The 26,322-nt window shown below is 36.9% G+C and overlaps 1 protein-coding gene across 11 annotated transcripts in view; it reads right to left on the bottom strand.

Annotated features, from left to right (window-relative positions):
- The window catches only part of DLG2 (discs large MAGUK scaffold protein 2), a 2,071,189-nt gene that overhangs the window by 502,658 nt on the left and 1,542,209 nt on the right, over positions 1–26,322 (bottom strand). For all 11 annotated transcript variants that reach the window (XM_059930672.1, XM_059930680.1, XM_059930673.1 and 8 more), the window contains 3 exons: positions 22,227–22,363; positions 8,535–8,679; positions 5,667–5,805 (listed from right to left, as the gene is read on the bottom strand). In XM_059930672.1, the coding sequence (XP_059786655.1) occupies positions 5,667–5,805; positions 8,535–8,679; positions 22,227–22,363 (421 nt within the window). The remainder of the gene's footprint in view (positions 1–5,666; positions 5,806–8,534; positions 8,680–22,226; positions 22,364–26,322) is intronic.

The raw sequence follows: 26,322 nt of genomic DNA, 5'->3' as shown, positions 1-26,322 counted from the left end.
ATGTAAAGTCCCTAAGGGCCAGAGCCTTGTCTGGTTTGTCCACCATTGTAATTTTGTTGCTAATAACTGTGCTTGACACATGGTAGAAGCTTGAATATTCATTGAATGGGTAAATGAATGAATGAAAGGGAGAAAGAGAAAAGAACTAGAATACATTTTAGATACTATGTCCAGTAAACTAATGTTCTATAATTTGGGGAGAGAAGAGGGGAGGCAGACTCTAGTCTGATGGGTTCATATCTATTTAGTAATAAGGGAGTCAAACTGAATATCAGAGTCACAGTTTGGAGTGGTCCTTGAAAGCTTCTGGAGACAAGAAATCTTTCTTGAGACTTTATTCGGCTCTTGCTTTTTGCTCAACCAAATTATGTGAGGGAACATTATATAGAGCCAGTTAGAGAGACATCTGGGTACAATAAGTTCGGGGCCAGGTGAACCTGATTTCTAAAACTGGGAAATATATTGCTCACAGTGATAGTTTAGGTCCTTGGCTTTCATAACCGCATTTATCACATTCATAATTTGGGAAATTAAGTCCCCACATCTTGAAAGAGAAATTTTACTTTGCATCCTCAATTTTTTTGGGTTTCATTTTAGTCTCAATGATTTGTTTGTGTATCCTGAGAATACTTAACCAGATAGTGAGGGTGTGAGGTTTGCGTCTCTTCTAGGTGACCAGGGAAGACTTGGCTTAGTAGAGAGGGAATCCATAGTTGCAGCTAATGTACAAAGTGGGCACTGCTCACAGGTGATCATTGATTGATTATAGCTTCTTACTCCATCATAAAAAAATGAACATCAGCTTAGAGAAATAGAAAGAGCACTGGACTGGGTGTTTGAAGACATGGGTTCTAAATCTGATTCTACTACTTACAAGTTGTGGGACCTAGGGATAGCCAACAAATCATGTTAGGCCTTGTGCTTCCTACCCATCAAATGGAGGAAGATTAGACTCTATAGTCATTTACGGTCCTTCCAAATCTGATAGTCTATAATTCTATGAGCCAAAAAACCATCTCAGCATCATTGTAACAGCTTTGTTTTCTAAAAATTGATGACCAGAGTATTTACATAATAATAATTTTGATTTATAAAGGCCTCAGTAGGGTTTCTACTAAGAGAATTTCATCCAAGGCTTTTTTGTTTAGTCTTCCTTTCTCTAAATTGAGGAAAAACAAAATTTCCCAGCTTACTCGGGCACACATTTCCTTAAATAGTAAAAGAGATTTAAAAAAATTCCAGGTAAGCCATTGTAGCATTCTTCTAATCAAAACTCTTTTTAAAATTCTTACTGTATTTCCCCAACAAAAGTGAATATAAATCAGGAAGATAGGAAAATATTTCTTACAACAGATAGAGTAAAATATTATGAACATTTGGAACAAAAGACTGCCAATTTGATATAATTTTATAGGTTGTTGGAAGGTTCCCATTTCACAGAAATGTTTCCCTGTCAGCCCCAGTCCCATCATTAGAGATTCATTCCCTTGATTTACTATTTTAGGAAAATGTAAAGTAGGCCCCAAATGTAAGCTACTATAGCACCTTAGGCTAATAATAATTTTATATAGCTCTCTAAAGATGACAACTTTCACACATGTTATCACATTAAAACCTCACAATTCCATGAGGAAATTTGAGGACCAAAATTGACAGATGAGAAAATCAAGACTCAGGAGATTGAATGGCTTGTTCAGGGTTATCTAGGTGGTAAGTGGTAGTACCAGTCTCCTGATACAAGCCCAATCCCCTTTACCCAACAGCTTTACATAAAAAGAGACTGTATGAGATGGTGGGTTGGGGGGATGGGGATGAGGACTTTGAAGACAGACCTGAATTCAGATTTTGATTCTTCTATTTGCTTGCTGTATGATATGAGAAAATTACTTAAACTCATTTTTGTTACCTGTAGAAATCAACACTAAGAAAATTACGTAAATAATATCGGAGCAATAACGTATATGAAAGCACTTAGCGTAATAGTGCATAGTAGTGATCTTTTTGTTTTTATTACTCTATGTATTTCCAATCTTATGACTAGGTTGCAGATGAGAGAAAGGATAGAAATATAAAGACAACTTAAAGGTAGGTACCATTTTTCTTATGAGCCTTGTATTCAAACTATAACAGGTGTGTTCATTTTATTCTATTTCACATTCTTCCTTGAGTATGCATGTGCTATCCCCTACCATGAGTGCCCTTCCTGATCTCTTGACTCCCTGACGAATGCCTACACATTTTTCAAGCTCAAACACAAGAGTTATCTCCTCTTTAAAACGTTATTTGAGGTCATAGTCTGTTCCTGTGGCATTCACGTAAAACTCAAAAAAATTATTTATAAATATTTACTAAGTGCGTCTCTGGTGCTGGGGAACTCTGCTAGGGCAACACGAGAGTACTTCACTGAACTGATCTAATTTTGTTTGTTTCTGTCAGTAGTTCCCACACTTTGGGGTTTTACAGTACTTTTACATTTAAAAAATGAGGACTAATATAAAGTTGCCAAATTTTCATTTTCTAGGTTAGGATATAATAAGTAACTGCCATTGACTACCATAAAAGAAAGGGCATTTTGACACCAAAGTATAAAATCTCAGGACTAAAAATATACATATAGGCTTTATGGGAAACTTCATGGAGGGGGTCTGCACCATCAGGGAATAGGTACTGGGGGATCCACTGGTTCCACGTATATTTTTGTCCCAATTTGATAGTTCTTAGAGATGTTGTTTCTTATTCCATTTTGCATCTCTACTGCAGTGCCCACTGTCTAGTAGGAAGTATTCAATGAATATTCATGAGTAAGGTGGTGAATATGCCTCAAAATATTTACCTCTGAGACCTGTAGTAATGCCTTATAGCACAGAGCACCTGTGAGAGGATACAGCAGTGGTGAGGATGTGAGGGAGGTGTCTGTGTGTTTGTGTGTATAAACTGATATAATTTATTTCACAAGTTTCCCAGGCACCAGACATTCAGAAGATTTCGTGCAAAGTTATGAGATTGTCCTGCCAGAGAGCAAGGAAGGAAGCCCGCAAGAAGTAAGACACTGAGGCATATCACTCTAGGAAGAAATGAAATCTCTTCCCCAGACACCATCTGAAATATTCCATGCGAATAGGTAGATTGAGAATTATAATGAGTATACCTACAGCAAACAGATAACATTCATTTAATATTCATTATGTGTCAGGCACTGTTATAAGTTCTCTGCGTGTATTATCTCATTTAATCATTACAACAACCTATTGAGAAAGATTTGATTACTATCCCCTTTGTAGAGATGAAGAAACTGAGGCTTGCAGTGGTTAAAAGATTTGCCCAAGCTCACACAGTCAGCCAGTGGTAGAAGTATGTCTCAGACTGGATCTAATTGTCTTCAGAGCGCATCAAAACTCTTGGGTCCCTTTCTAGCCACATATTTTTTTTATGATGAGAACAGTTTTACATGACTTGGTTTTCATTTTAAAAATAAGGAGAAAATTAACATGTTTCTTCCTAGCCAGAATTTTAAAGCTGGCAGGGCACCCAGTTTTCCTACTTAAAAGCTGTGTGCCCACAAGCAAGTTCCCTAACCTCTTTGAGCTTCAATTCCTACAGCTCTAAAATGGGGATGACAGCCCTTCTTTCTGTGTTTTGGGGAGGATTAAAAGGATAGTGTAAGTAAAACAGCTAGCAAAGGGCCTGGATTATGAATGGGGTTTAATAAATTTTAATTCACTATGGGGCCTAGTAATATAAAATGACATTTTCAAATTAAAATCCTATCAAATATTGGTGATAGGATGAGAGCAAATAGATTATTGCTCTGGTGAATAAAGGTGCCTATATTTATACAATCTTTAGAGAACCATGAGGATTATCTTTGCTGCAGCCTTCATTTTAATTAAGAGCATAGAGATTAGACATATCAGCGTAGGAAGAGGTTTATATTTGATTTAAACCACAGATGCACATTTGCAGCATCTAAACATTCCATTCCTTGGCTAAAGATGTAACAAGCCACTTCAGCAAACCTGAAATTGCAAAATAAATGGAAAATGCTTAATCATTTAAAAAGAAATAGCAAAGGAATGAAAAGACCAAAGCACACACGGACACCAGCAAGGAAAGTTAAGCAGCAGGAAGTCTCCTCAATTTTTTTAAAGGCTGACAAATGACTTCAGTAGACAGGCAGGATATAAAACTAAAGGATCCATCTGTATCGCTTTTCCACACAAACATTTTCAGAAAAAAAGTGTACATATCTGTATGCAATCTCATTTTGGGTAAAAGTTTTTCTCAATGAGAAAAGCAAGTTGCAAAGCAATGTGTAAAATACAAACTTATTTTGTAAAAACATTGTCAAGCCCCACCTACATCTGAGTATGCCTTGTACACGTCTGTATGAACAGAGAAAAGGTATGAACGGTTCAAGCCAGAATGCCACACTGGGAACCTTGCCGGGCTTGAGGGAGATTTTTGTTTCTTGAACATCTTTGCATTACCTCACCAAATGCAGTGAGCACGTATTACTTTGGAACAAAAACATTTAAAGATAAAAAAGAAAAAAAAGTACCTTTCCTATTATTCATCTACCCCTTCATTCATTCATTTGTTCATCATCCAAAAGTTACTTAAACCTGACCAGTGACCATGATGTAAACTAAGTTGGTCTTCTCTGAACTGTCAGACCTGACTTTTTCAGAGGCATGCCAGCTAAATTTAGTTCTTTTAAAAAAATAAATTTATTTATTTAATTTATTTATTTTTGGCTGCATTGGGTCTTCTTTGCTGTGTGCGGGCTTTCTCTAGTTGCGGCGAGCGGGGGCTACTCTTCGTTGGGGTGCGTGGGATTTTCATTGTGGTGGCTTCTCTTGTTGCGGAGCACAGGCTCTAGAGCACAGGCTCAGTAGTTGTGGCGCACGGGCTTAGTTGCTCGTGGCATGCGGGATCTTCCCTGACCAGGGCTCGAACTCGTGTCCCTGGCATTGGCAGGCGGATTCTTAACCACTGCGCCACCAGGGGAGCCCTAAATTTAGTTTTATTTTGTGGGGTTACCCATGTGGTTCTGTGCCGTGTCCTAAAATCCTGTCCTGTTCCCCTTTGAGACTGAGATATATTAAATTCAAACCATTTGGAGTTAATTTCACTCCTTTCCTTTCCACCTGTAGTTACTGCACTCGGGGGAGGACTGACTGAAGCCTCAGTTCCAGTGAATTGTGTGTAGCTGTTGGTGGCAAGAACATGGAATTTAGAGTAAAAAAAAAAACCCAGAGTTTTTCAGTTCTGACTCTTCTATGAACCAGATACGTGGTTACAAGGGGACGCGTACATACTACTATGCTACTTCCTTCTTTCTGAACCTCAGCACCATCTTCTGTCTTTGAGTAATGATACCTATCTTACAGTATAGCTGTAAAGCTCAAATGGTGTTAGATATCGAAAGTCCTAACAGATTGCAAAGTGATGCTTGTGTGTCTATTACTACTTCTCCACAAAGAATTTGTGGTTTTTGCTTCCAACAGAGGACAATGACACATGTTTATAAGTCTTGGCAGATTTCCACTTGAGGTGAGACTATCATAAGTTTGAATGGTGCTGAGAAGCAACAGCTGCCATGTTAGGCAAATGCAATTTCTTCCTTGTAATGATCGCAAACCCAATTAACCAAAAGCATATCTGACCTGGTATAATCGTCTTCAACAAGCATGTGCTTTGGAATTGGTGAGTACCTTCCTGGAGAGATGGGCGGCAGGGAGGTTTTGTATTCTAAAGTGCCATTGTTGCCAGAGAGGAGATGGTTTCCCATTGGTGGAGAATAAGCTAAGGGGTGAAAGAAAAGAAAAGAAATCTGTTATGTGGGTGATTCAATGTGTCATGCTACAGTTCTGTTAAAAATAGAAAGGCTTTGCTACACGCTAAGAATTTTCTGATCCTTCAAGAGGAGGGAGTTGCTGTTGGTTTGCATTTAATATGTACAAGCACATGGTAACCTTAAGGATTGGAAAGATGTAATAACAGTCATATCTGTAAGCCCAGTTTGTATAATTAGGTGAAGAGAAAAACTGGAGGAGAGACCCAGCACTCATATTTTCAGAACAATGATTAATTTTCTATTGAAATAAAAATGTTAGCTTTTTAATTGCAGAGCTCACATTCTTTTCACGTAATTAATATCAAACCATCAAAAGCAGAAAGCTCTTAGGAGCAAGTTCTTGTATAAGACTTTAATCCCTAAATATGCTCTACTCCCATCCCAGAAAGGCTAACTCTGGCCTTTCTCTTCTGTTCCTCACCCCAATTCATCCCCCTTTTGGGTGACTGAAAAGCCCTCCTAACTGGGTCTCCTGCCACTGTTCTCTCCCAAAATCCATTTTATACATTGAGAAATCCAGGTCTGATCATGGTCTTCTCTTGCTTACACACTCTCCATTGCCACTACTGTATTGAATATAAATTCTCCCTTTCACCATTCTTACAAGATTGACTCATTTCAATATCCCCCCTTATGAATCTCCTATGGTCCTTAAGTAAGGCCTGTTCTCCCCAATATCTGTACCTTTGCTCCACTCTACCAGCTACCTGCAACTTCTCTCTCCTATCCCATCTCTGATACCGAAATCTCATCCATTTTTTCAAGATAAAATTCAAATGCCACCCTCTGCGTAAAGATTTTTCTGATCTTCTGAAGACAGGTGATATCCCTTTCCTTTGAGGCCCAAAGGACATTTATTTTTACCTCTCTCATGGCATGTACATCCCTCTCAGTCTGCCAAATATTGCTACTATTTATATATCTGCATTAGCCTTCCTTTCAATGAAGGCCATGATTTTATCTCCTTTGTATCGCACATATTACCTTACAAGGTGTCTTGTGTGTATTGAAATTACTCAATACACATTTCTTGAATTGAATAGCAAGTTTTGTTTTCTCCTTTTTCTCTTGGATGTTGACCTTATATGCCCTTCAAGAAGAGGCTCACAGAGCCTCAAAACAGATTTTTCTAAATTTATCCAGTTTGAAAAACTCTGAAAGTTAACACTCTTTCATATCCTGAGGTAAGGCTGATCTCATCTGACTTCTTGCTTGACAAAAAGACATATTTTGGGGCAAGTCATTTTAGAATCACCATTAAGAAAAGCAATAGCTAATGTAATGGGGCGGATAACAAAATCATTCAACATTTAAATTTCAAGAGAAACGTCCAAATCTAAGAGAGGTCAAACAACTTGCTTAAGACCATAGTACTAATTAATGACAGGTCCTGAAGACATTCTGAGTTCCCAGTCTCACAATTGGTTTCTCAGAATTTCAGAATGAGCACATTTACTCATGCTGACAAAACTCTCCCTTAAACTCACATCAAAGAAATGAATTGCTTCTAAATCTAGTCCCCAAGGACAGAATCTTCTTGTTGACCTATTAAGAAGAGGGGAAAACACGGGGCTTATGCAGCAGTGGACTTTGTGAGGACACAGTAGAGCATCTCATTGTTAGTTGTTGCCCTAGAAGCACACACCTCCACTCCATCTCCACTGTCATAGTGATCAACAATTTTCTCTGGCTTCCCTGCCAATATATCAAATTCTGGTAAAGGTAAGAACTATAATGATAGTTATTAAGGATTATGATTTCACCAACTGAGGGCAAGATCCTTTCCCCCAGGAAGAAGCACAGTGCTATCTCTGGTTTATTTTGCCAGCCCCTCTTTTCCACTCTGCTGCTATACAGATTTGAACTAGGAAGAGAGACTATTAGGACATGAGAGCTATCATGCTTTAGGGGCCTGAGAAACAGATTTTAAAAATGCGTTGCCCCTTGGAATACTACTCAGCCATGTAAAAGAATGAAATAATGCCATTTGCAGCAACATGGATGGACCTAGAGATCATCATACTAAGTGAAGTAAGTCAGAAAGAGAAAGACAAATACCATATGATATCACTTATATGTGGAATCTAAAATATGACACAAATGAACCTATCTATGAAACAGAAACAGACTCACAGACATAGCAAACAGAAGTGTGGTTGCCAACGGGGGAGGGGTTGGGGGAGGGATGGGTTGGGAGTTTGGGATTAGCAGATGCAAACTATTATATATAGAATGCACAAGCAATGAGGTCCTACTGTATAGCACAGAGAACTATATTCAATATCCTGTGATAAACCATGTAAAAAAGAATACGAAAATAATGTGTATATATATATATGTATAACTGAATCACTTTGCTGTACAGCAGCAATTAACACAACATTGTAAATCAACTATACCTCAATAAAATAAATTTTAAAAATGTGTTGCCCCTATGCTGCTGTAATCACACTGTCCATAACATACATCATCAAGCCTTTCCATAAGGGTGAATCTGACAACTCATCAGGTAAGGCCTCCAAGGCCACTGGGGAGTCAAGTGCAGGATCTCCCTGAAGTATTTCCACAGGCTAAAAAAGAGTGAAGGTGCAAGTAGAGGACTTTGCCAAGTTTTGTAGAATTCCGATTTTGCAAACCTGGCATGCTGTTCAAAGATGACACTGAGCGTGGTACTTACAGTGAGTAATATCAGGTGGACCGTAAGGGTCAGTCATATAAATGGTGGTGGCTTTGCCAACTTTTAGATAAACTACATCTGACGTGTTCTTCAATATTGCTACCGCCTCTTCATGTGTTACTTCTTCTAAACTGTAATTGTTTACCTGAAAGGGGGAAACATTCATGATTAGAGCCAAATCTATGCAGGTGAAGAGAACTATTCAGGCAAGAAGATATACAAAATTATGACTTATGTAAAGATGAAATTGCAATCATTACAGTCCAGTATCTATATCACACTTTGACAGAACAGATGGATTAAAGGCATGAGCCAAAGCAGATAAGGTACAGTTGTTGATGCTAAAAAACAAGGTTGCTTCTGCCTTTTTCTAAGAGGAAACGATATTTTATTATAGAAATCAGAATACTCTTTGTGGAAAAAGGAACAAAGGGGTCAAATGTCCTTCTTATGCTATAGTGATTGTGATTACAGAAGTAATATACATCCATTGAAGAAAACAAACAAAAACAACAGAAGAAAATAAAAATTATCCCTAATCTCCCTATATGGATATATTTCTTTAAACGACTGTGACCATATTACACACACTGTTTTGGAACCTGCTTTTTAACTTCGAGTGAACATTTGCCTCTAACATGAATGTACTTCAACAACATGAGTTTTGTTCCCTACAAAGCACTGTGCTGCATGACTATAATATAATGATTTAACTAATCTCTTACTAAAGCATGTTTATGCTGGTTCTAATTTTATTATAAATGATGTTGCAATAAACTTTTTTCTATATTTGTACACCACTTTGATGACTTCTTCAGGATAACTCATACAAACGAACACTGGACAAAGTATATGAATATTATAAGGGCTCTGATACCTGTGTCCAAAGTGCCCTTTGGAAACATGAACCAGTTTACTCTTAGACCACAATTATACGAGAGCCCCCATTTTCCCACAGTTTCACCAAACGTGGCTTTTCTCACTTTAAAAACTGTTTGCATCAAAATGTCATTTAACATGAGTCTATTTTCTAAGGAAAGAGTGCTAATGTTGGAACATAGAACTTTTCAGGTGAACAAGTTCAAGAGTACCTTATTGCTATCGGCTTTAACAGCAACTCCTCTTTTGTTATTGGACAGAAAAGCCTGTGATACCTGAGCAATTACTACTTCATGGCAGTGGCTTACAGTGGGTCTTTGCAACACTTCTCTTAAATGGTTTTCAAATACTCAGGAAATATTTTACATACCTAGGTTATCCTTATTTGGCTCCTATTTTTTTATGAAGCAATTGTTTAGTTGGTTCCTGTTGAAATGATGTGGAATTCAAATAAATGTGATATAAATGTAAATAAATAAAATAGATTGGATTCCTACATATTCTCTGTACTATCTAATCAGCACTTTAGTCATTTAATACCTCGTAGCATTGCTTTTTATTTTTGCTTCACGTTGCTATATAAATTCCATGTGTCAGTTAATCCTTGGTGGTGTAGCCCAGGTTAGGGACCCTGGAACAGGAGGGAACTGAACCTGACTGCTGACCATGAGCTCTCCAGTAAGCTGTAAGCCTCTCTACCGGTTCCTACAGTTCTCTTCTAGACAAGTGACATTCTTGTAAATCTTTTGTATTTCCAGTGTCTAGCACTTGTTTATTCATTGATCAAATATTTATTGCATACCTATTATGTGTCAGTCACTGTTCTACATGTTAGAGATATAGTGATAAAAAATAAGAATGATAATCATAATCATAGCAGACACATATAGCCTTATTACATGTCAGGTACTACTCTAAATTATTTTACGTAGATTAACACAATAAAGCCCCACAATAACCTATATGCTGGCTATTATAATTACTTTCATTTTACAGATGAGAAAAGCATGCCTCCAAGAGGTTCAGAAACTTGCCCAAAGTCATTGATCTAATTGTAGTAGAGGCAGAATTCAAAGCCAAGCAGTCTGGCTCCAGGGACCATGCTCTTAACCACTTATCTATACTGCTTCCTCCAGATGGACACAGCCCCTGCTCCCATGAGACTCACGTTCTAATAGAACATAGCTGTTTATGGAATGAATGGATAGAAAACTAGACCCATATAGAGTGGGAATGTAGAGGGACTAAGGCATGGGGAACACAGTTGATGATGGCAGCCTTTAGTTATAGACAGAGAAATAACAAAAATGACAGTAATAATAATAAGAGCTAACATTTATTTAACACCTATATGTCATATATCTTGGAAGTACTACGTATATATTTTGACATAAATCATATCATTGGTCCTGGTTATAGCTCCATGAGGTAGACATGAATAATTAGGCCCATTTTACCGGTGAGAAAAACTGACATTTGAAGAGGTTAACTTGCAACAAATAGGTCACACAGACCCCAAGTGGCAAAGCCATCAGTTGGGTCACCGTCTCCTGAAAAGATGAAGATGAGACGGCCCTTGAGTGTTGGTTCATTGAAACCTAGGGCTTACATCATCTATTCTTTCTTCCTTTAGGAGAAGAGTCTCTTTCCAAGTTTACATATAGAAGTAATGTGAATTCCTAAGTGTTATAAAAGCCTGAGTAATCATTACCCTTCTCGCTTAATCCAGTGGTGACAATATATTGCATCAGCCAAATACACTGACAAAGTCAAAAAATAAATAAGTAAAATGGGTGCTTCCCTGGTGGCGCAGTGGTTGAGAATCTGCCTGCCAATGCAGGGGACACGGGTTCGAGCCCTGGTCTGGGAGGATCCCACATGCCGCGGAGCAACTAGGCCCGTGAGCCACAGCTACTGAGCCTGCGCGTCTGGAGCTTGTGCTCCGCAACAAGAGAGGCCTCGATAGTGAGAGGCCCGCGCACCGCGATGAAGAGTGGCCCCCGCTCGCCGCAACTAGAGAAAGCCCTCACACAGAAACGAAGACCCAACACAGCCAAAAATAAATAAATTAATTAATTAATTTAAAAAAAAAAACAAGTAAAATGGAAAGTAGTTTGATGTAGATAATGTTTCTTCAAAACCTTCTTGTATATTTGATTAATCATTTTTTTAAGGGCGGTACCACTTGTACCTAGATAATGAATATTTACAAATAATGCTCATATTACAATGGTTTAAAATGTGTATGGAAGTGGGTGTTTTCTCTTAAACAATGGTTGCCTAAGGTGGCTCTGAATATTGTGACCGTGCACCCCAGAAACATCTATATTGAAAAAAGAGAAGAGAGGAGGCATTTGTTGGCATAAACAGTGAGGATCACAAGCCAACATATAAAGACCCTAAAGGCTAGAAAACAACTGGATTAGACTACAAGTGGCACAAGAGTGCTGTTCCTGACAGGGCTCATTGTCTCTCTCTCCAGGGTACAGAAAGCACACAGCTCATTAGATTAGCAGTGAAAAAGAGATGAGGCCAGTGTTTATTAAATTGCACTTTTTCCATTTTTAAGTTGGGCCTTGAAACAGTCTAGAAGATGTTATCTTTAAGTGTGTTTTCTGAGAATCACTTCCTTAACAGACTCTCAGACCACCAGGAAAATATTTAGAGCAGAAAACAGAAGTTGAGGAAAAGTTGGAGGTGAGGAGTGAGGAAAGAGAGGATATTGGGGAAAATATTGGTAATTTAAAATAGTGGTAGTTCAGTCAGTTTTTGTTTGGTGACTATGAAATGTTGGAAAATTTACACTGATTTTCGTCATGGAAGAGGTGGTGGCAACAATATGTAGTGATTAAGAGCACATGCTTTTGAGTCATGCAAACCAGGACTCATCCTGTTCCTGGCACTACCTAGCTGTGTGACTTTGGGAAACTTATTTAACCTACTTAGCCTCAGTTTTGACATCTGTAAAATAGGTATGAGAATAATCACTGCCTCAAAAGGGTTATTGATTTAAATGTATTGCCCTATGTAAAGTGGCAGGCTCATTACTTATTAATGTGAGCTCTTGTTACTATTACTACTGTCATCATCCATCTCTCTTCTCAGGAAACAGGAATTCTGGGTGAAAATTTTCGCTGAGCATTTTCCTGTAAACATCTGTGAACTGATGAGTTTAATTAGAGAACTGTTGATGAGGCTTCTGTGTGGTCTTTTTAAAAATTCAGAATAGTATAGGATCTGGACCCAAAAGTGCTCTTTTGTGCTGAAGTCTTCAAAATGCTTTTCACGAAAGTGGGTTTATTTGGGGTAATTATATGTGTGCATTATCCTCTGAACTCTCAAGATAAAGGGCCTACAGCTGGAGCTGATTGTACACAGAGAGAAGGGACATTATACTGATTGGCTGGTTGCTCTTGTCATTGTTTTCCATTGTCTTTTTCCTTTTCCTTTTTTCTTTTGCATCAAGTATCTGCCTATAATGGTGAACACTGAGCAACTGGCCTGGTTTCAGAAAAAAAATCATGTGCATTTCAATGAAGTGTTTCTGTGGGGTGTGCTACACAGAGGGGGACATGTGTGCAGCCTGGCCATGTATTTCAATAGGACAGAGGACTGAGGCCAAGAGAGAGAGGTTGGAGGTGAGATGACTCATTCTCTCGAATGGAAGAGGGAGCACTGAATTGGAGCATGATGCCGACAGAAGAGGGCAAACCAGTTGAAGAAAGGGGTGCCAGGAGACTTGAGCATGGCAAGTGTTGTGGGAATTCAAATAAGTGTTAGCAAATACATATGTGATGGTACAAAGGTGGGAGGTGTGCGGGCGTGAGAGGGTGTGATAAGGAGAAATGAGCAATGTACAGATGGCAACATACTGACCTTTCCATATTCATTCAGGAATAGCAATGTGGTGAGACAAACTGGGAGGTATTATGGACATAAAAATTGTACTAAGACATAGTACAAGGAAATGTGAGACTCTAGAAACACTGGAAAAAAACATCACAAACTCCAAAGTTAACTTTTAAAAGAGAAGACAAAGTAGATGATCACCATATTGTAAAATAACTTAAAAAGGGGGCCAATCTAATGTAGTAATGTCAATGGTATGAAAATAAATATGCATAAACCAAAGACTGAAATCTCTGCAGTCCATTGTAATGAACTGCTATAATAAAATTTGTTTTAAAAATAACTATGAATACATGAGAAATGTTAATAATGGTTATCTCTGGATAATAAATATTTTCTTATTTTACATCTTTTCAGAAACGAGATGGTTAGAACAAAATTAACTATGGTTAATTATGGTTAGAACAAAATTAGTTATGGTTAGAACAAAATTAACTCTATTTTTCAAATGAATAAGAACAAAAACCTTAAGTAAGGGAGAACAGAAACTAAGTGCGGTGACCTCTTTATGAGACACACATAACAAGATCTCATGAGTAATGGAAAATTGGAATAGGAAAGAAGGAAGTTGATTTCTCATGCCCAGTGACTTTACTTAAATTTATGAGAAATAATAGCCATATTTTAAACCTAGGTGTTTTTTAGAAATGAAGGCAACCTGGTATATAATGAGAGTAATTTTGAAAGTAGACTCAGATCTGCTATCAATTTCTAGTTTTATGAATTTCGGCCAGTTAACATATTTACTGAGTTTTAATTTTCTTATATGTAAAATGGGGATAATATTGATTTATTTGTTGATTTACTTGTGTTTATGAGAAAGAAATGATACCATGAACCTGAAAAGACACTGTATAACATAAAGCAGTGTACGAATAATGATCAAACATCATAATCAGACATAGTGCTTTGGCTGATCCTAATGCTGGAAATAGTTTCTTCCTGTTCAGGGTTCTTTCTGTGAAACTGATTTCGTACAACACTTACTCCTGCAGTGCCTCTTTCCATCTCAAAGACTGACCTTCTCAAGGGCAATGATTAGATCGTTTTCATCTTTGTATTCCCCCAGCTGACACAGCATAAACAGTAGGCACTTAATAAATGTTGAAACAATCCGCTAAATAAGTTAAAAAAACAATGTGGCATATCAAAGGAAAAGCAACCAAAATTCCCTATGTTATAGGAAGAATGAGGCATTTGTGTTGAGCTTCTATTTTACATTTGTGTTGAGTCAGAGAGGAAAGGATAAGGAATGAAGGTCATTCAACCAACAATACATATTTATTGGACACTCACTCTGTGTCAGGCATGGGATAGAAGAATGAAAGGCTGGTACAAAATGTGAACACCGGCTCTCATCAGCTTATAAGGGACATAATCAGAGCTCCAACAGTGCAAATCTCTTCCTCCTCAATTAATCATTAATGCATTTCTTTTTTTAAAAAACTATTTATGTAGCATTTTTTAAAAAATTAATTAATTAACTAATTTATCTTTGGCTGAGTTGGGTCTTCGTTGCTGTGCGTGGGCTTTCTCTAGTTGCAGCGAGCGGGGGCTACTCTTCCTTGCGGTGCACGGGCTTCTCATTGCGGTGGCTTCTCTTGGTTGCAGAGCACGGGCTCTAGGTGAGCGGGCTTCAGTAGTTGTGGCACACGGGCTCAGTAGTTGTGGCTCGCGGGCTCTAGAGGGCAGGCTCAGTAGTTGTGGTGCACGGGCTTAGTTGCTCCACGGCATGTGGGACCTTCAAGGACCAGGGATGGAACCCATGTCCCCTGCATTGGCAGGTGGATTCTTAACCACTGCACCATCAGGGAAGTCCCATTAATGCATTTCTTCACCTTTCATTGCATAGAGAGAGAGAGAGAGAGCAAGTGCCACTGATGTCTTGATTGACTCCAGCTTCCTCTATAGCACTGGTCACCAAATGGACCGTATGATAGGAACCCCAGGACAATCAGCTGGGTACAGGAAGAAATATCTGAACTTCTATTAATATTTATCACATCGATCTTCATCTTTGTATTTCTTGTGTATGGTTTAAAATAAAATGTATATATTACCATAACAATATACGAATGCAATCTAAAGTAGAGAAATATACATATATTAAAGACAACTTTTTGTGTTTTACTGATGGGGTGTGCTGTTAAAGAATTTTAAAACCACCGCTTTATACTAGGTACCGATATATGATGACTATAGAGTAAGTTCTATAAACAGGGTTATTAAACTGAATACAAGCAAAAGAAATAAACAATATAATGGAAGGCTTTAACCCTTTATATAAAATCCCTTTATAAATAGAGCCCTTAAACCCTTAAATAAAATATATTGCATTTGCATTATATTGTAATTTTATTGTATTTGAGACAAATTAAAAGGGAGTCCAAGAAATAATTATCCAAAATTTTTTTCCCCTGGTGTTTCAGAAGGTAATCTAACTACTGGAGACAGAGTCTGAAGGGTGAACTATTTCTAATGCCTTTTAGCCCATGACTGGAAATTGCTAAATGATGCTATACCAGCTTGATGCAATGAGCATTACCTCAGAAGTCACCCTCAGGAGAAGCAGTGGAGCTGCAGCAGAGTGGGGTAGGATGTGATTAGGTCAAGGTAGAATGATGGTTCTTAACCTGGCTGCACATTAGAATTGTTTGGAAAACTTTAAAAAAAAAAAAAAAAATGAAAACGAGGCACGGCTCCTACCCCAGAGATTCTGATTGGATTATTCAGGGTTGATTGAGGCCTGGGCATTCATAGCGTTCAAGAACTTACCATGAGATGCAAATGTGTAACCAAGATGGAGAACCAGAGGGGTTGAGTAAACTGCTGAAAGGAATGTGGCTTTAGAAAATTGATATCTAGGTCTGAATCCAATCTCACAATTTATTAGTTATGTAATATTGGAAAAGTGTTTGCATCTTTGAGTTCTAACTTTCTCTTCTGGAAGATGAGAATAGCAGTAACGACTGCCCTATCCATCTCTCAAGTGTTGGAGTGAGGAGGTGCTGTGGGTGAAAGATCTTCTTAAGGAGGAGGCAGTGTGTTGGTGGTAGGAAAGAGCCATGTGCAGAGACAGTTATAGCTTTTGGTTCTTATTTAAGGTTGGCCTAAACAATGAAAGTGTTTTAAAATCCTCTTCATTATTCAGATAACTCCTACATATTTGCATGGTTTTCAAGATAATTTTCTTATTGATATTTGCATGAAACAAGGTGATAGTGGGTCCTCACAACTAATACTCATTCAGAAAATTATCTTGTTTCTACTCCTCTTCCCTAAATCTATTTAATGTTCTTACCATAGGATAAACATTCTGGAATAAAAATAGGAGATGCTCACACATAGCACATCCCAGAGTGACTCCAGTGAACACTAGTTCTAGGTATTTCATAAACATTACTTAAGAAAAAAGTTCCACAGTAAAATATATTTGAAAGTTAGGGTACCAAAGTTAAATTAGTTCCTTGACTGGAGGACTTCATAGACCCTTATATATGCTAAAGTTTGTTGAGAATCTACAAAAGAGGTGAGATACAGGTTGTAGAATCTCAATTTGACTATAGATCCTTTTCATGTGACACAGACATGAGACTAATATTTTAAAACACACTTGGGAAACACTGATCTAAGGCAATGCTGTCATGGTATTGAGGACATAACAAAAGATCAAAGATGAACATGACTTGCCCAAGGTCAGTTAGGTAGAGTTAATGCTGGCTGCCTAGGACTTGAATCCAGATATCTTATCTCTGAGTCCACTGTCTTTCCAGATTATTTCAATGCCTCATTTACCTTTCCTCTTGTCTTCGGCTTCCCTTTAAGCAAAGAAAACATATAGACTTATTTTCTGTAAAAGATGTAAAAAGTCTCTCACTGACAATTTTTTCTTCAAACGTCAAGCAAAGGTTATGGAAAAAAGAGACTAAGATTATAAACTTTAAATCACAATGCGACAGGGGCTTTGCCAATTAACAGTTCATGTTGTCCCTTTAGAGAAGACAATTAGATGACCCTAGATTCAAAGTTTCTGGTATTGTATAGAAACAAGATGAAGGAGATCACATTTCTGTAATATATGTGGCTCTATGTATCACCATGGTAGGGCTTAATAAAAATGAGTGTGTAAAAATATATGAAAGAATTAGAAAATTATCAATACTGTTAACCTCTGACCATCTGTTCCATGAAGTTCAAGGCCAAGAGGGAATCTATTCAGTCTGAGATTTCAACACTAAGCTACTGGTACAATCCATTAAAGTCAGATGTCACTGTCATTTGAAAAAATAAAAAACAAAACAGAACAAACAAAATTCTAGTGAATGATAATAAGTGCCAGTAGCAGGGGAAATTTTAAAAAGTGTTATTTTGATAAAGAGAACATATACCACACATCTGGGTGACCCATGAAACATCAGAGAGGTCTGACATTAAAGTCATCTTATTTGAAACACTAAGGGGCTTATTGCAAAGGTTTTAGGCAGGATAATTTTTTCTTACAGTAGAATAAATGTAAAGGTCAGCTGCAATAAAAATATTGCCTGTTTTTTTTTTCTTTTAAGTTGGGGAATAACATTCTAAAGAATCAAAAGAAGTTTTGTTAAAAGGGTAATCTATTTTCAGAGGATAAATGGATGTATGATAAAATTTAGTGCAAGAGTGAGAGGAAAAGTGTAAAACATCTTAAAAGACTGAGAAGTGGAGAATTGGCAAGACATAGCTTTTTAAACAAATGTGGAAGAGGAATTCATATTCATCATTGTGTTTCCAAGAGAGAGAGCTTTACTAAAGGGAGAGACCTTTACTAAAGGGAGAGCTGTATAGGGAAGTATATTTTGATATAATTTTAAGGAAAACATTTTTACTGATGGTTAGTATCTAATGGATAGCTTCGACGAGGCATTCCATTCTCCATCCTTAGAGAGTTCTAGCAGAAGTGAGGGACTATTTCACATGGTTGTTTTCTGTGGGATTCTGATGTACTAAATGAGAGTTGGAATAAGATAATATCTAAGATAGATACTTTTCAATTCTGACATATAAGAAGTATTTAGGGAAATAAAAGTACCCAGTATATATGGTATGATTCAGATGGTGTCCAACATTAAAGTTATTTCAGTTGAGAAACTGAAAGGTTTATTACTAAAGATCCCCCACTCCCACCCCCCGCCAAAAAAAAAAAAAAAAGATTGTGCTCTCACTGCAGGGTAGATGCTGGGAGACTTCCTGAATTATGGTGATCTATCCACAAAAGTCTAAAGAAATTAATGGAATTTTATTCTCGATCAGCTTACTTACAGAACTATGAATGAATAATATATGGAGGAATTTTTCCTAAGAAGTGAGAGAAGGGAGTGGTACAAATTGTTTTAGAAAAAACCTATTTATAGAAAAATAGAGTGTGGTACAGCTGGTAAATCACAGAATCTAAATTATTCATACTTCCTTTGGGGGAGGAGAGTAGAAGAGGAGAACGATAAAGAAGACATGAATGTAGGGTAGTAAAGGTAAGAGGAGGAGGAAAGGAATGACAGAAGGAGAGCATTATCTTGAAGCAAGATAACTGATCTTTTGGGGTGGCTTCCGGGACTTTTAATTTATGCTCTCCCTCAGGCTCATTTTTCTTTCAGAATTTTATAAAATGAATAATTTTCTTTCATTTCCAGATTCAGCTTGGCAGTTGCCTTGAAAGTACTAATTATGTTTTCCTTACGTAAGAGGAGAGAGACCTATGATTGTTGAAGCTTCATTTTTTTTAAAACTATGCTTTAAAACTCAAAACAGTTAAGGATTATGTCATAGCTATTTTTGAAATCATTTTGTCTACAATGAATATCAAGAAAATGATAATGGAAAAATAGCATGGTGCCTGGAAAATCCTTTGACAGAATTATTTAGACTTTGAGGGTTTTTTTTTAAGAATTTGAATATAAAGCTAAAAATTTAAACAGAACTTCAAGAAATCAGCAAATGACATCTAGCATGATATTATAATAGCAGCAGTTGAAGAGATAACAGAAGAGGTCCAGAAGAGTTGCCTACATCCAAACTCTTACAGACAATGAGCCAAAGGTCAAATCAGTCGCTATGACACATTACTTTAGAATGAAACTGTCCTCTTCATTTTTCAATTTAGCACTATGTAGAACATGGATATCACAGTTTATTTTACTCCTAAGTCCACAAACAATAAAGTTTGTCTTCTTGAGAGAAGTCGTTAGAGAGAAGTTGTCTTATATCCCAATAACACTTTTCTGTTTCAGAAGACACAACATCATAAGAACCAACTTTTAGGACTTCCCTAGTGGCGCATTGATCAAGTGTCTACCTGCCAATGCAGGGGACATGGGTTTGAGCCCTGGTCCGGGAAGATCCCACATGCCACGGAGCAACTAAACCCGTGCGCCATAACTACTGAGCCAGCTCTCTAGAGCCCGCGAGCCACAACTACTGAGCCCGTGTGCCATAACTACTGAAGTCCACGTGCCTAGAGCCTGTGCTCCACAAAAAGAGAAGCCAGTGCACTGCAATGAAGAGTAGCCCCCCACTCGCCACAACTAGAGAAAGTCTGTGCACAGCAACGAAGACCCAAGGCAGCCAAAAATAAATAAATAAAATTTAAAAAACACACGAAAGAGCTTTAAGTTAAAAAAAAAAAGAACCAACTTTCACGTTAAAGGCAAAAAAACAAGCAAACAAAATTCAGAATGTCCTGAGAATGGAAATGGTGGTTCTACTACACAGCCTGGTGCCTATAGTGAACAACACGGTACTGTATACTTAAAATTTGCTAAGAAGGTAGATCTTATGTTAAGTGTTCTTACCCCATACACACACAAAATAATAATGATAATAATGATAGTGAGAGGAAACTTTGGGAAGTGATGGATAACTTTATAGCCTTGATGGTGGTGATGGTTTCATGGGTATGTACTTATCCCCAAAGTCATGGAGTTGTATACATTAAATATGTACAGCTTTTTACATGTCAATCATACCTCAATAAAATGGTTTAAAAAAAATAAAAATAAAATTGTAGTGACTTCAAGTGGTAAAGAAGCCAAAAACTCTTAGTCGCAACTTTGACTGAAGTCATTAATGCCACATTTTTTGCCCATTCAGTTTGACCATACTTTTTCTGCTGACAGAGTTCCTTCCTGAGAAGTGGCTGTTGCCTGGGACATGGTAGGTGCTCAATATATTACTTGTTAAATAAAGGAATTAATGAATGACTGAATGATAACTAAAGGAAGGAAGGAAAGAACTGACTGACAGATTTTAGGAAACAAATGCAAAGACCATGTCTGGTGGTTACAAGCATTTGAAATCCAATTCTGTCCATTGTTAACTATATGACCATGGCCAAGTTAGTAAACCTCTCTCTATACCTCAGTTTCCCTTTGCTTATATAAAAGAGACTGTTGTGAGAAATACATACTACATTACAGAAAAACATTTAAAAAAATACATGGAGCACAGTAAATGCCAAATAAATGTTAGTTATCAAGATTATTATAAAGCTCTTATCCAGATAATTCAATACAAAAATCATTGACAACTACGAAATTAGCCCAGTGGGACTACAAACAACCTGTCTATAGAGTCCAGGGACATGGGCACAATGAACTTTGAGGTTCAACCCCCAAAACTTACACATGTCCTAGAAATTACTATTCTGTTAAAACTGTATAGGTTGATCCTTCCCAAACACTTCTCATGAAAGTATTGGAGATAATGGCTCCTTGTGACAAAGATTCAAGACCCTGTTTTACAAAGGGAGACATATGACTAGATATGACTAGATATACTTCTCGTACTTGACAGCTATCTTCTATTAATTTTCAGTATTTGATTATTATCCTGTAGATTTAATATAAAACAGTAAATGGAGATGAAACAGTTTTTAGGTGCAATCATCAATTTTTTACTGCTTATAATTGCCTACATTTTGCTTTCGTTTATCATATAAACTCCACGGCTCAGAAAGCGTGGCTGCGTGTTGGTGTCAATCGTTGCCCAAGACTCCTGAAGCATGTGAGCGGCTGGCAAGTAAAATAGCAGAAACCCTGTCTGAAAGGAGAGGGGGAAGGGATCCATTTGCACACGTGACAGAACCCAGATTATGAATTCTTGGAAGTCAGGAGCTGTGTCTACACTGGTTGAACCGAAGAACACAGAGAGCCATAGAAATGTACAGATCAATAAACCAGATCGTGTTGTGCCCTTTGCTATGCAAAGCCCATCTCTCTACCAGTCTGGATTTAGCAGTCTCTCTGGCTGATAGGAGATGGATGATACCGGAAGAACAACACATAATCTCTGTGCCTATGAAAACTGGTGAAAATTTAGATTTCTGTTTTTAAAATGTCAACAAATCAGCTCCAATTATACCTGTACTTTTGATATCTTTTACCACAAAATCTGCTCTCCCTTTTCTATTTCCACCCAAGGTCACTGCTTCCTCCCCCCCAAATTTTTATGTTGAAGTTCTAACCCCCCAATATGACTGTATTTGGAGATAGGGTCTTTAGGATGCAATTAAGGTTATTAATTAAATGACTTAAGGGTGGAACCCTATTCTGATAGGACTAATGGCTTTATAAGAAGAGAAAGAGAGAGAGAGCTTTCTCTCAGCACAAGCCCAGAGGAAAGGCCATGTGAGGATGCAGCAGCAAGATAGTTGTCTGCAAGCCAAGAAGAGAGACCTCACTAGAAACTGAATGGGTCAGAACTTTGCTCTTAAATTTCCCTGCTTCCAGAATTGTGAGAAAATAAAATTTCTGTTGTTTAAGCCACCTAACCTATGGTATTTTGTTATGGCAGCCTGAAATGACTAAGACAGTCATACACTGGGAAAAAAGAGCTTTATAAATATACACATAGTTCTGCTTGAGTCACACTCACCATTAGTAGTCTGTCTCCTACTTGCAACCTTCCATCTTTCTGTGCAGCTCCTCCATCTATAATCTTAGTTACATAAATGCTGTTGTCTCCAGGAATGTGTTGGTTCCCCACACCTCCTGCAATACTGAAGCCTAAACCTATGGAAAAGAAACAGAAAAAGAAAAGCCTTGTATTTGTTTAAGAAAGTGCTATTAGTCACATTTCAACAGTCGAAAAAAAATTAATCTTCAATTTATTACAACAGTAATAAATAACAATAAATTCTACTTCAATCAACTGTGTTCTTTAAACATTTGAAAGCTTGTTGATTAATGCTAATGAGGCAAAACACAAGTGCAATCCTGCCCACATTTAGTCTATGGGATCATCTTCATTGCTGCTGTTGTTACTCTAGCATAGAGAATAGAAGTCCTGCCAGTCATTTGGGTAGAGACCTAGATATTTTTGACATTTCAGAATGAAAAGTACAGCAATTTGAACATTCCACAGATTCTGAGATAAGAGCCATGAGGAAGATACATTGGATATCGGTGTAATAATTTCAGAGAGAAGATAAGGAAAAGAAGCTCAATGCTTGCCCTTCATGTTTCCTTCTCTGGGTACCTTGTCATATTTTCACACTTCCTGGCACTTCCTGTTATTAACTTATAGTTAATAAAGAATGAACACAAACGAATCACCCCTGCACCCAGTCTAAAGAATAAAGAAATAGATTATATACTTTGACTGTATTATGTTTGTAACAAACCACGAAATCTGAAATCATTTTAAACATGGAAAATTTCCTTTTTTTAAAAAAAAATTTTTTTTTTGGAAATTTTCCATCTTGAGAGAAGAATTTTACTATGCTATGGCTTATAATTTTTTTCTTTCAGTTTTATTGAGATATAATTGACACACAGTACTGTATAAGTTTAAGGTGTACAGCATGATGATTTGACTTATATACATCATGAAATGATTATCACAGTAAGTTTAGTGAACATCCATCATGTCATATAGACACAAAATTAAAGAAATAGAAAAAAGTTTTCCTTGTGATGAGAGCTCTTAGGATTTACTCTCTTAACTTTCACGTATAACATACAGCAGTGTTAATTATATTTCTCATGTTGTATATATTTCTCATGTTGTATATTACATCCCTAGTATTATTTACCTTCTAAGTGGAAGTTTGTACCTTTTGACTGTCTTCATCTAACTCCCCCTCTCCTCTTCCCCCACCTCTTGGTAACCACAGATTTGATCTCTTTTTCTGTGACTGAGTTTGTTTTTGAAGTATAATTGCCCTATAATACTATGTTAGTTCCTATTACACAACATAGTGATTAGATATTTCTACACATTTTGAAATAATCACCATGATAAGTCTAGTTACAATATGTCACCGTACAAAAATATTACATGGTTCTTGACTATATTCCCCACATTGCACATTTCACAACCATGACTCATTTATTTTGTAACTGGAAGTTTGTACTTCTTAATCTTCCTCACCTATATCTTCTCTCCTCCCCACTCGTCTCTCCTCTGGCAACCACTTATTTGTTCTCTGTATTTATCACTCTGTTTCCATTTTATGTTTGTTCTTTTGTTTTGTTTTTTAGATTTCCACATATAAGTGAAATTATACAGTATTTGCCTTTTTCTGTCTGACTTACTTCACTTAGCATAATATCCTCAGGGTCTATACATATTGCCATAAACTTTTATTTATATTAAACTATGGAATGATAACAAGAATAGAGTTATTAAAAAATCATTATGAGGCCATTTTAAAAGAATGACTGATAGACTCTTTAAAAGTATAAGAACAAAAAAAATCTTTCTCAGAATATAATTGAATACACATTCAGTACAATACTTGTAGCATATATTTTCATTGCATTTTGAAATTATAATAATTAACATGAAAATTACTCAGAAAGATAGATATAAGTCAAAGACATTTGTAACTAAAGACAGAACATTTCTGTAACTTGCTTGTCTTAAGAAATTAAACCCCCCCTCACACACACACCCCTAGTTGCCTAGTTTTAAAAAACCACAACTTGTTTTATGATAAAACAATCATAAAAATTTGTGGCACTTTATACAACAATGAAAAACACTTAAAAAATACTCCATTTCACTATCCTTGTATTGAATAAATATTGAGCAGGGCTATGTGCTGCTCTTAAGATAGCATAAGTGATTAGTTAATGGAAAAATAATGGCATGGTAAATTATAAAGTAACACCTCTGGAATCATACCTGAAATGAAATGATTTTTTTGTTAAATTAGTTGTTAACAATAAATGGAAAATGGATTTAAATTGATGGGGCAATTAAAATAAGTGTTATTTAATTTCCTTCTAGAGTGGGTAATTATTCTTTATTGATGCTTTGACATTGCATAGATCTATAAACGTATTTGTTTCCCTCATATTTAAAGAATTTGTTTACCAAGTGAAAGATGACCAAGGGTAGATAAAATGTCCCCAACTGGCTTTTCCTGTGAAATTTAAAATACATATCAGCTCATGTTTTCCAAAACTGTTATTTCATATTTATATATGATTATAGGAAAGTTTAAAAAACATATTTACAAAAGTTTCATAGCCACACTCTAGGATCAATCTACTGCATTTACAATAGTACAGAATTCATTCCGAACTGTGGACAAAAGGTTAAAGAAAATTCAGGGACTCTGATTTACATCTACTATGCCAACAGTAAATGCCACAGCCGGTCTGAGTTACAGAAGAGCTAAGCAAACAAATTACCACTATAAACAAGGTTAAGTCCAACAAAGGGAGTAACTATGTACTTGACATTTGAAGTTGAAGATTTTACCAAGACAATGAAATCACTGTGGATACCGTAGACATAAATATATCAGCTAAAAAGGAAACAACGTTTTTTCCACTAAGATTAGGCTTAAGCACTTCTTAACTGGTGACTCTGCTTAAGCTAAAGTATTTTAAGTAAGAGCCAGAGAATGGCTCTAAAGGTACAGAACTAAACATTTCCCCTAATTTCTCTTACTTTGGTGGAACATGGATACATTTAAAAATAATCAATATTTGATCAACATTCAACCATATTCCAGATATTCAATTCAACATGATAGGTAAACGTATAGCTTATGTCTACATCCAGAATACAAGGTTATTTAAAGGTGGAAGTATCCGTCTGTGTTATAAAATCAAATCTGGTCCTATCTATCCATCCATCCATCCATCCATCCATTCATTCATTTATTCATTCATTCACTCACTCATATATCCACTCATTCAACAAGCGTCTCCTGAGTACATACCATGCATTGTATAACCAGCTGCTATCAACTGTAGCCAACATAAATGTAAAGAAATGGATTGACCAGAAACAGTACAGAAATAATGATCCATGAGTTCACATGAGTGACTGTGGCTGAACCTGGCTGAAGCAATGCTCTAAATCCAGATGATGTCATTGCTTTTTGGAGGGCTGCTCTATGAAGACAAATGTGGTCTAGGTCCACCAAGCCATAAGACCAAATCCAAATGATCAGTTTGGAGACACTGGTTTCCTTGCACACACTCTGTTAAAGCAGGGGTAGTCTGTCTACATTATAGGATCATTCTCTACCCTCATTTGCTCATACTTCCTTCCTTCAATCCACTCTAGACGCACTTACTGCCTTGATATTTCTAGAACATGCCAGACACACTCCCATCTTAGGGCATTTGCTCTAGCTGTTTCTGCTGCCTGGAACACCCTGCCTTCAGGCTGTTGTGAAAATTTCAATTTCTCTGGGAGCCTGACCCTGACCTCCCTATTTAATACAGTCCCCTAACAATCCATCCCACTTCCTTATCCTGCTCTATTCTCAGTGTCCCTTAGCACTTATTACCTTGTGATATACGATATAAATCATCTATGTATTTTATTTAATTTTTTATTGCCTATCTCCTTGGTGAAAATATAAACTCCAGATGACAGGGATTTTTAACTATTTCATGCTATGCAGTAGAACAAGGGCAGATAAATAGTTACCTCATAAATACGCATTAAATGAAAGAATGGATAAACATGTGAGTATAAGAAGACAAGGAAAATCACTTGTGTCTGA

This window comes from Balaenoptera ricei, chromosome 8 (genome assembly GCF_028023285.1).
Source record: "Balaenoptera ricei isolate mBalRic1 chromosome 8, mBalRic1.hap2, whole genome shotgun sequence".
Lineage (NCBI taxonomy): Eukaryota > Metazoa > Chordata > Mammalia > Artiodactyla > Balaenopteridae > Balaenoptera > Balaenoptera ricei.
Note: the sequence above shows the minus strand (reverse complement) of the source record. Positions and strands in the feature narration are given on the sequence as shown.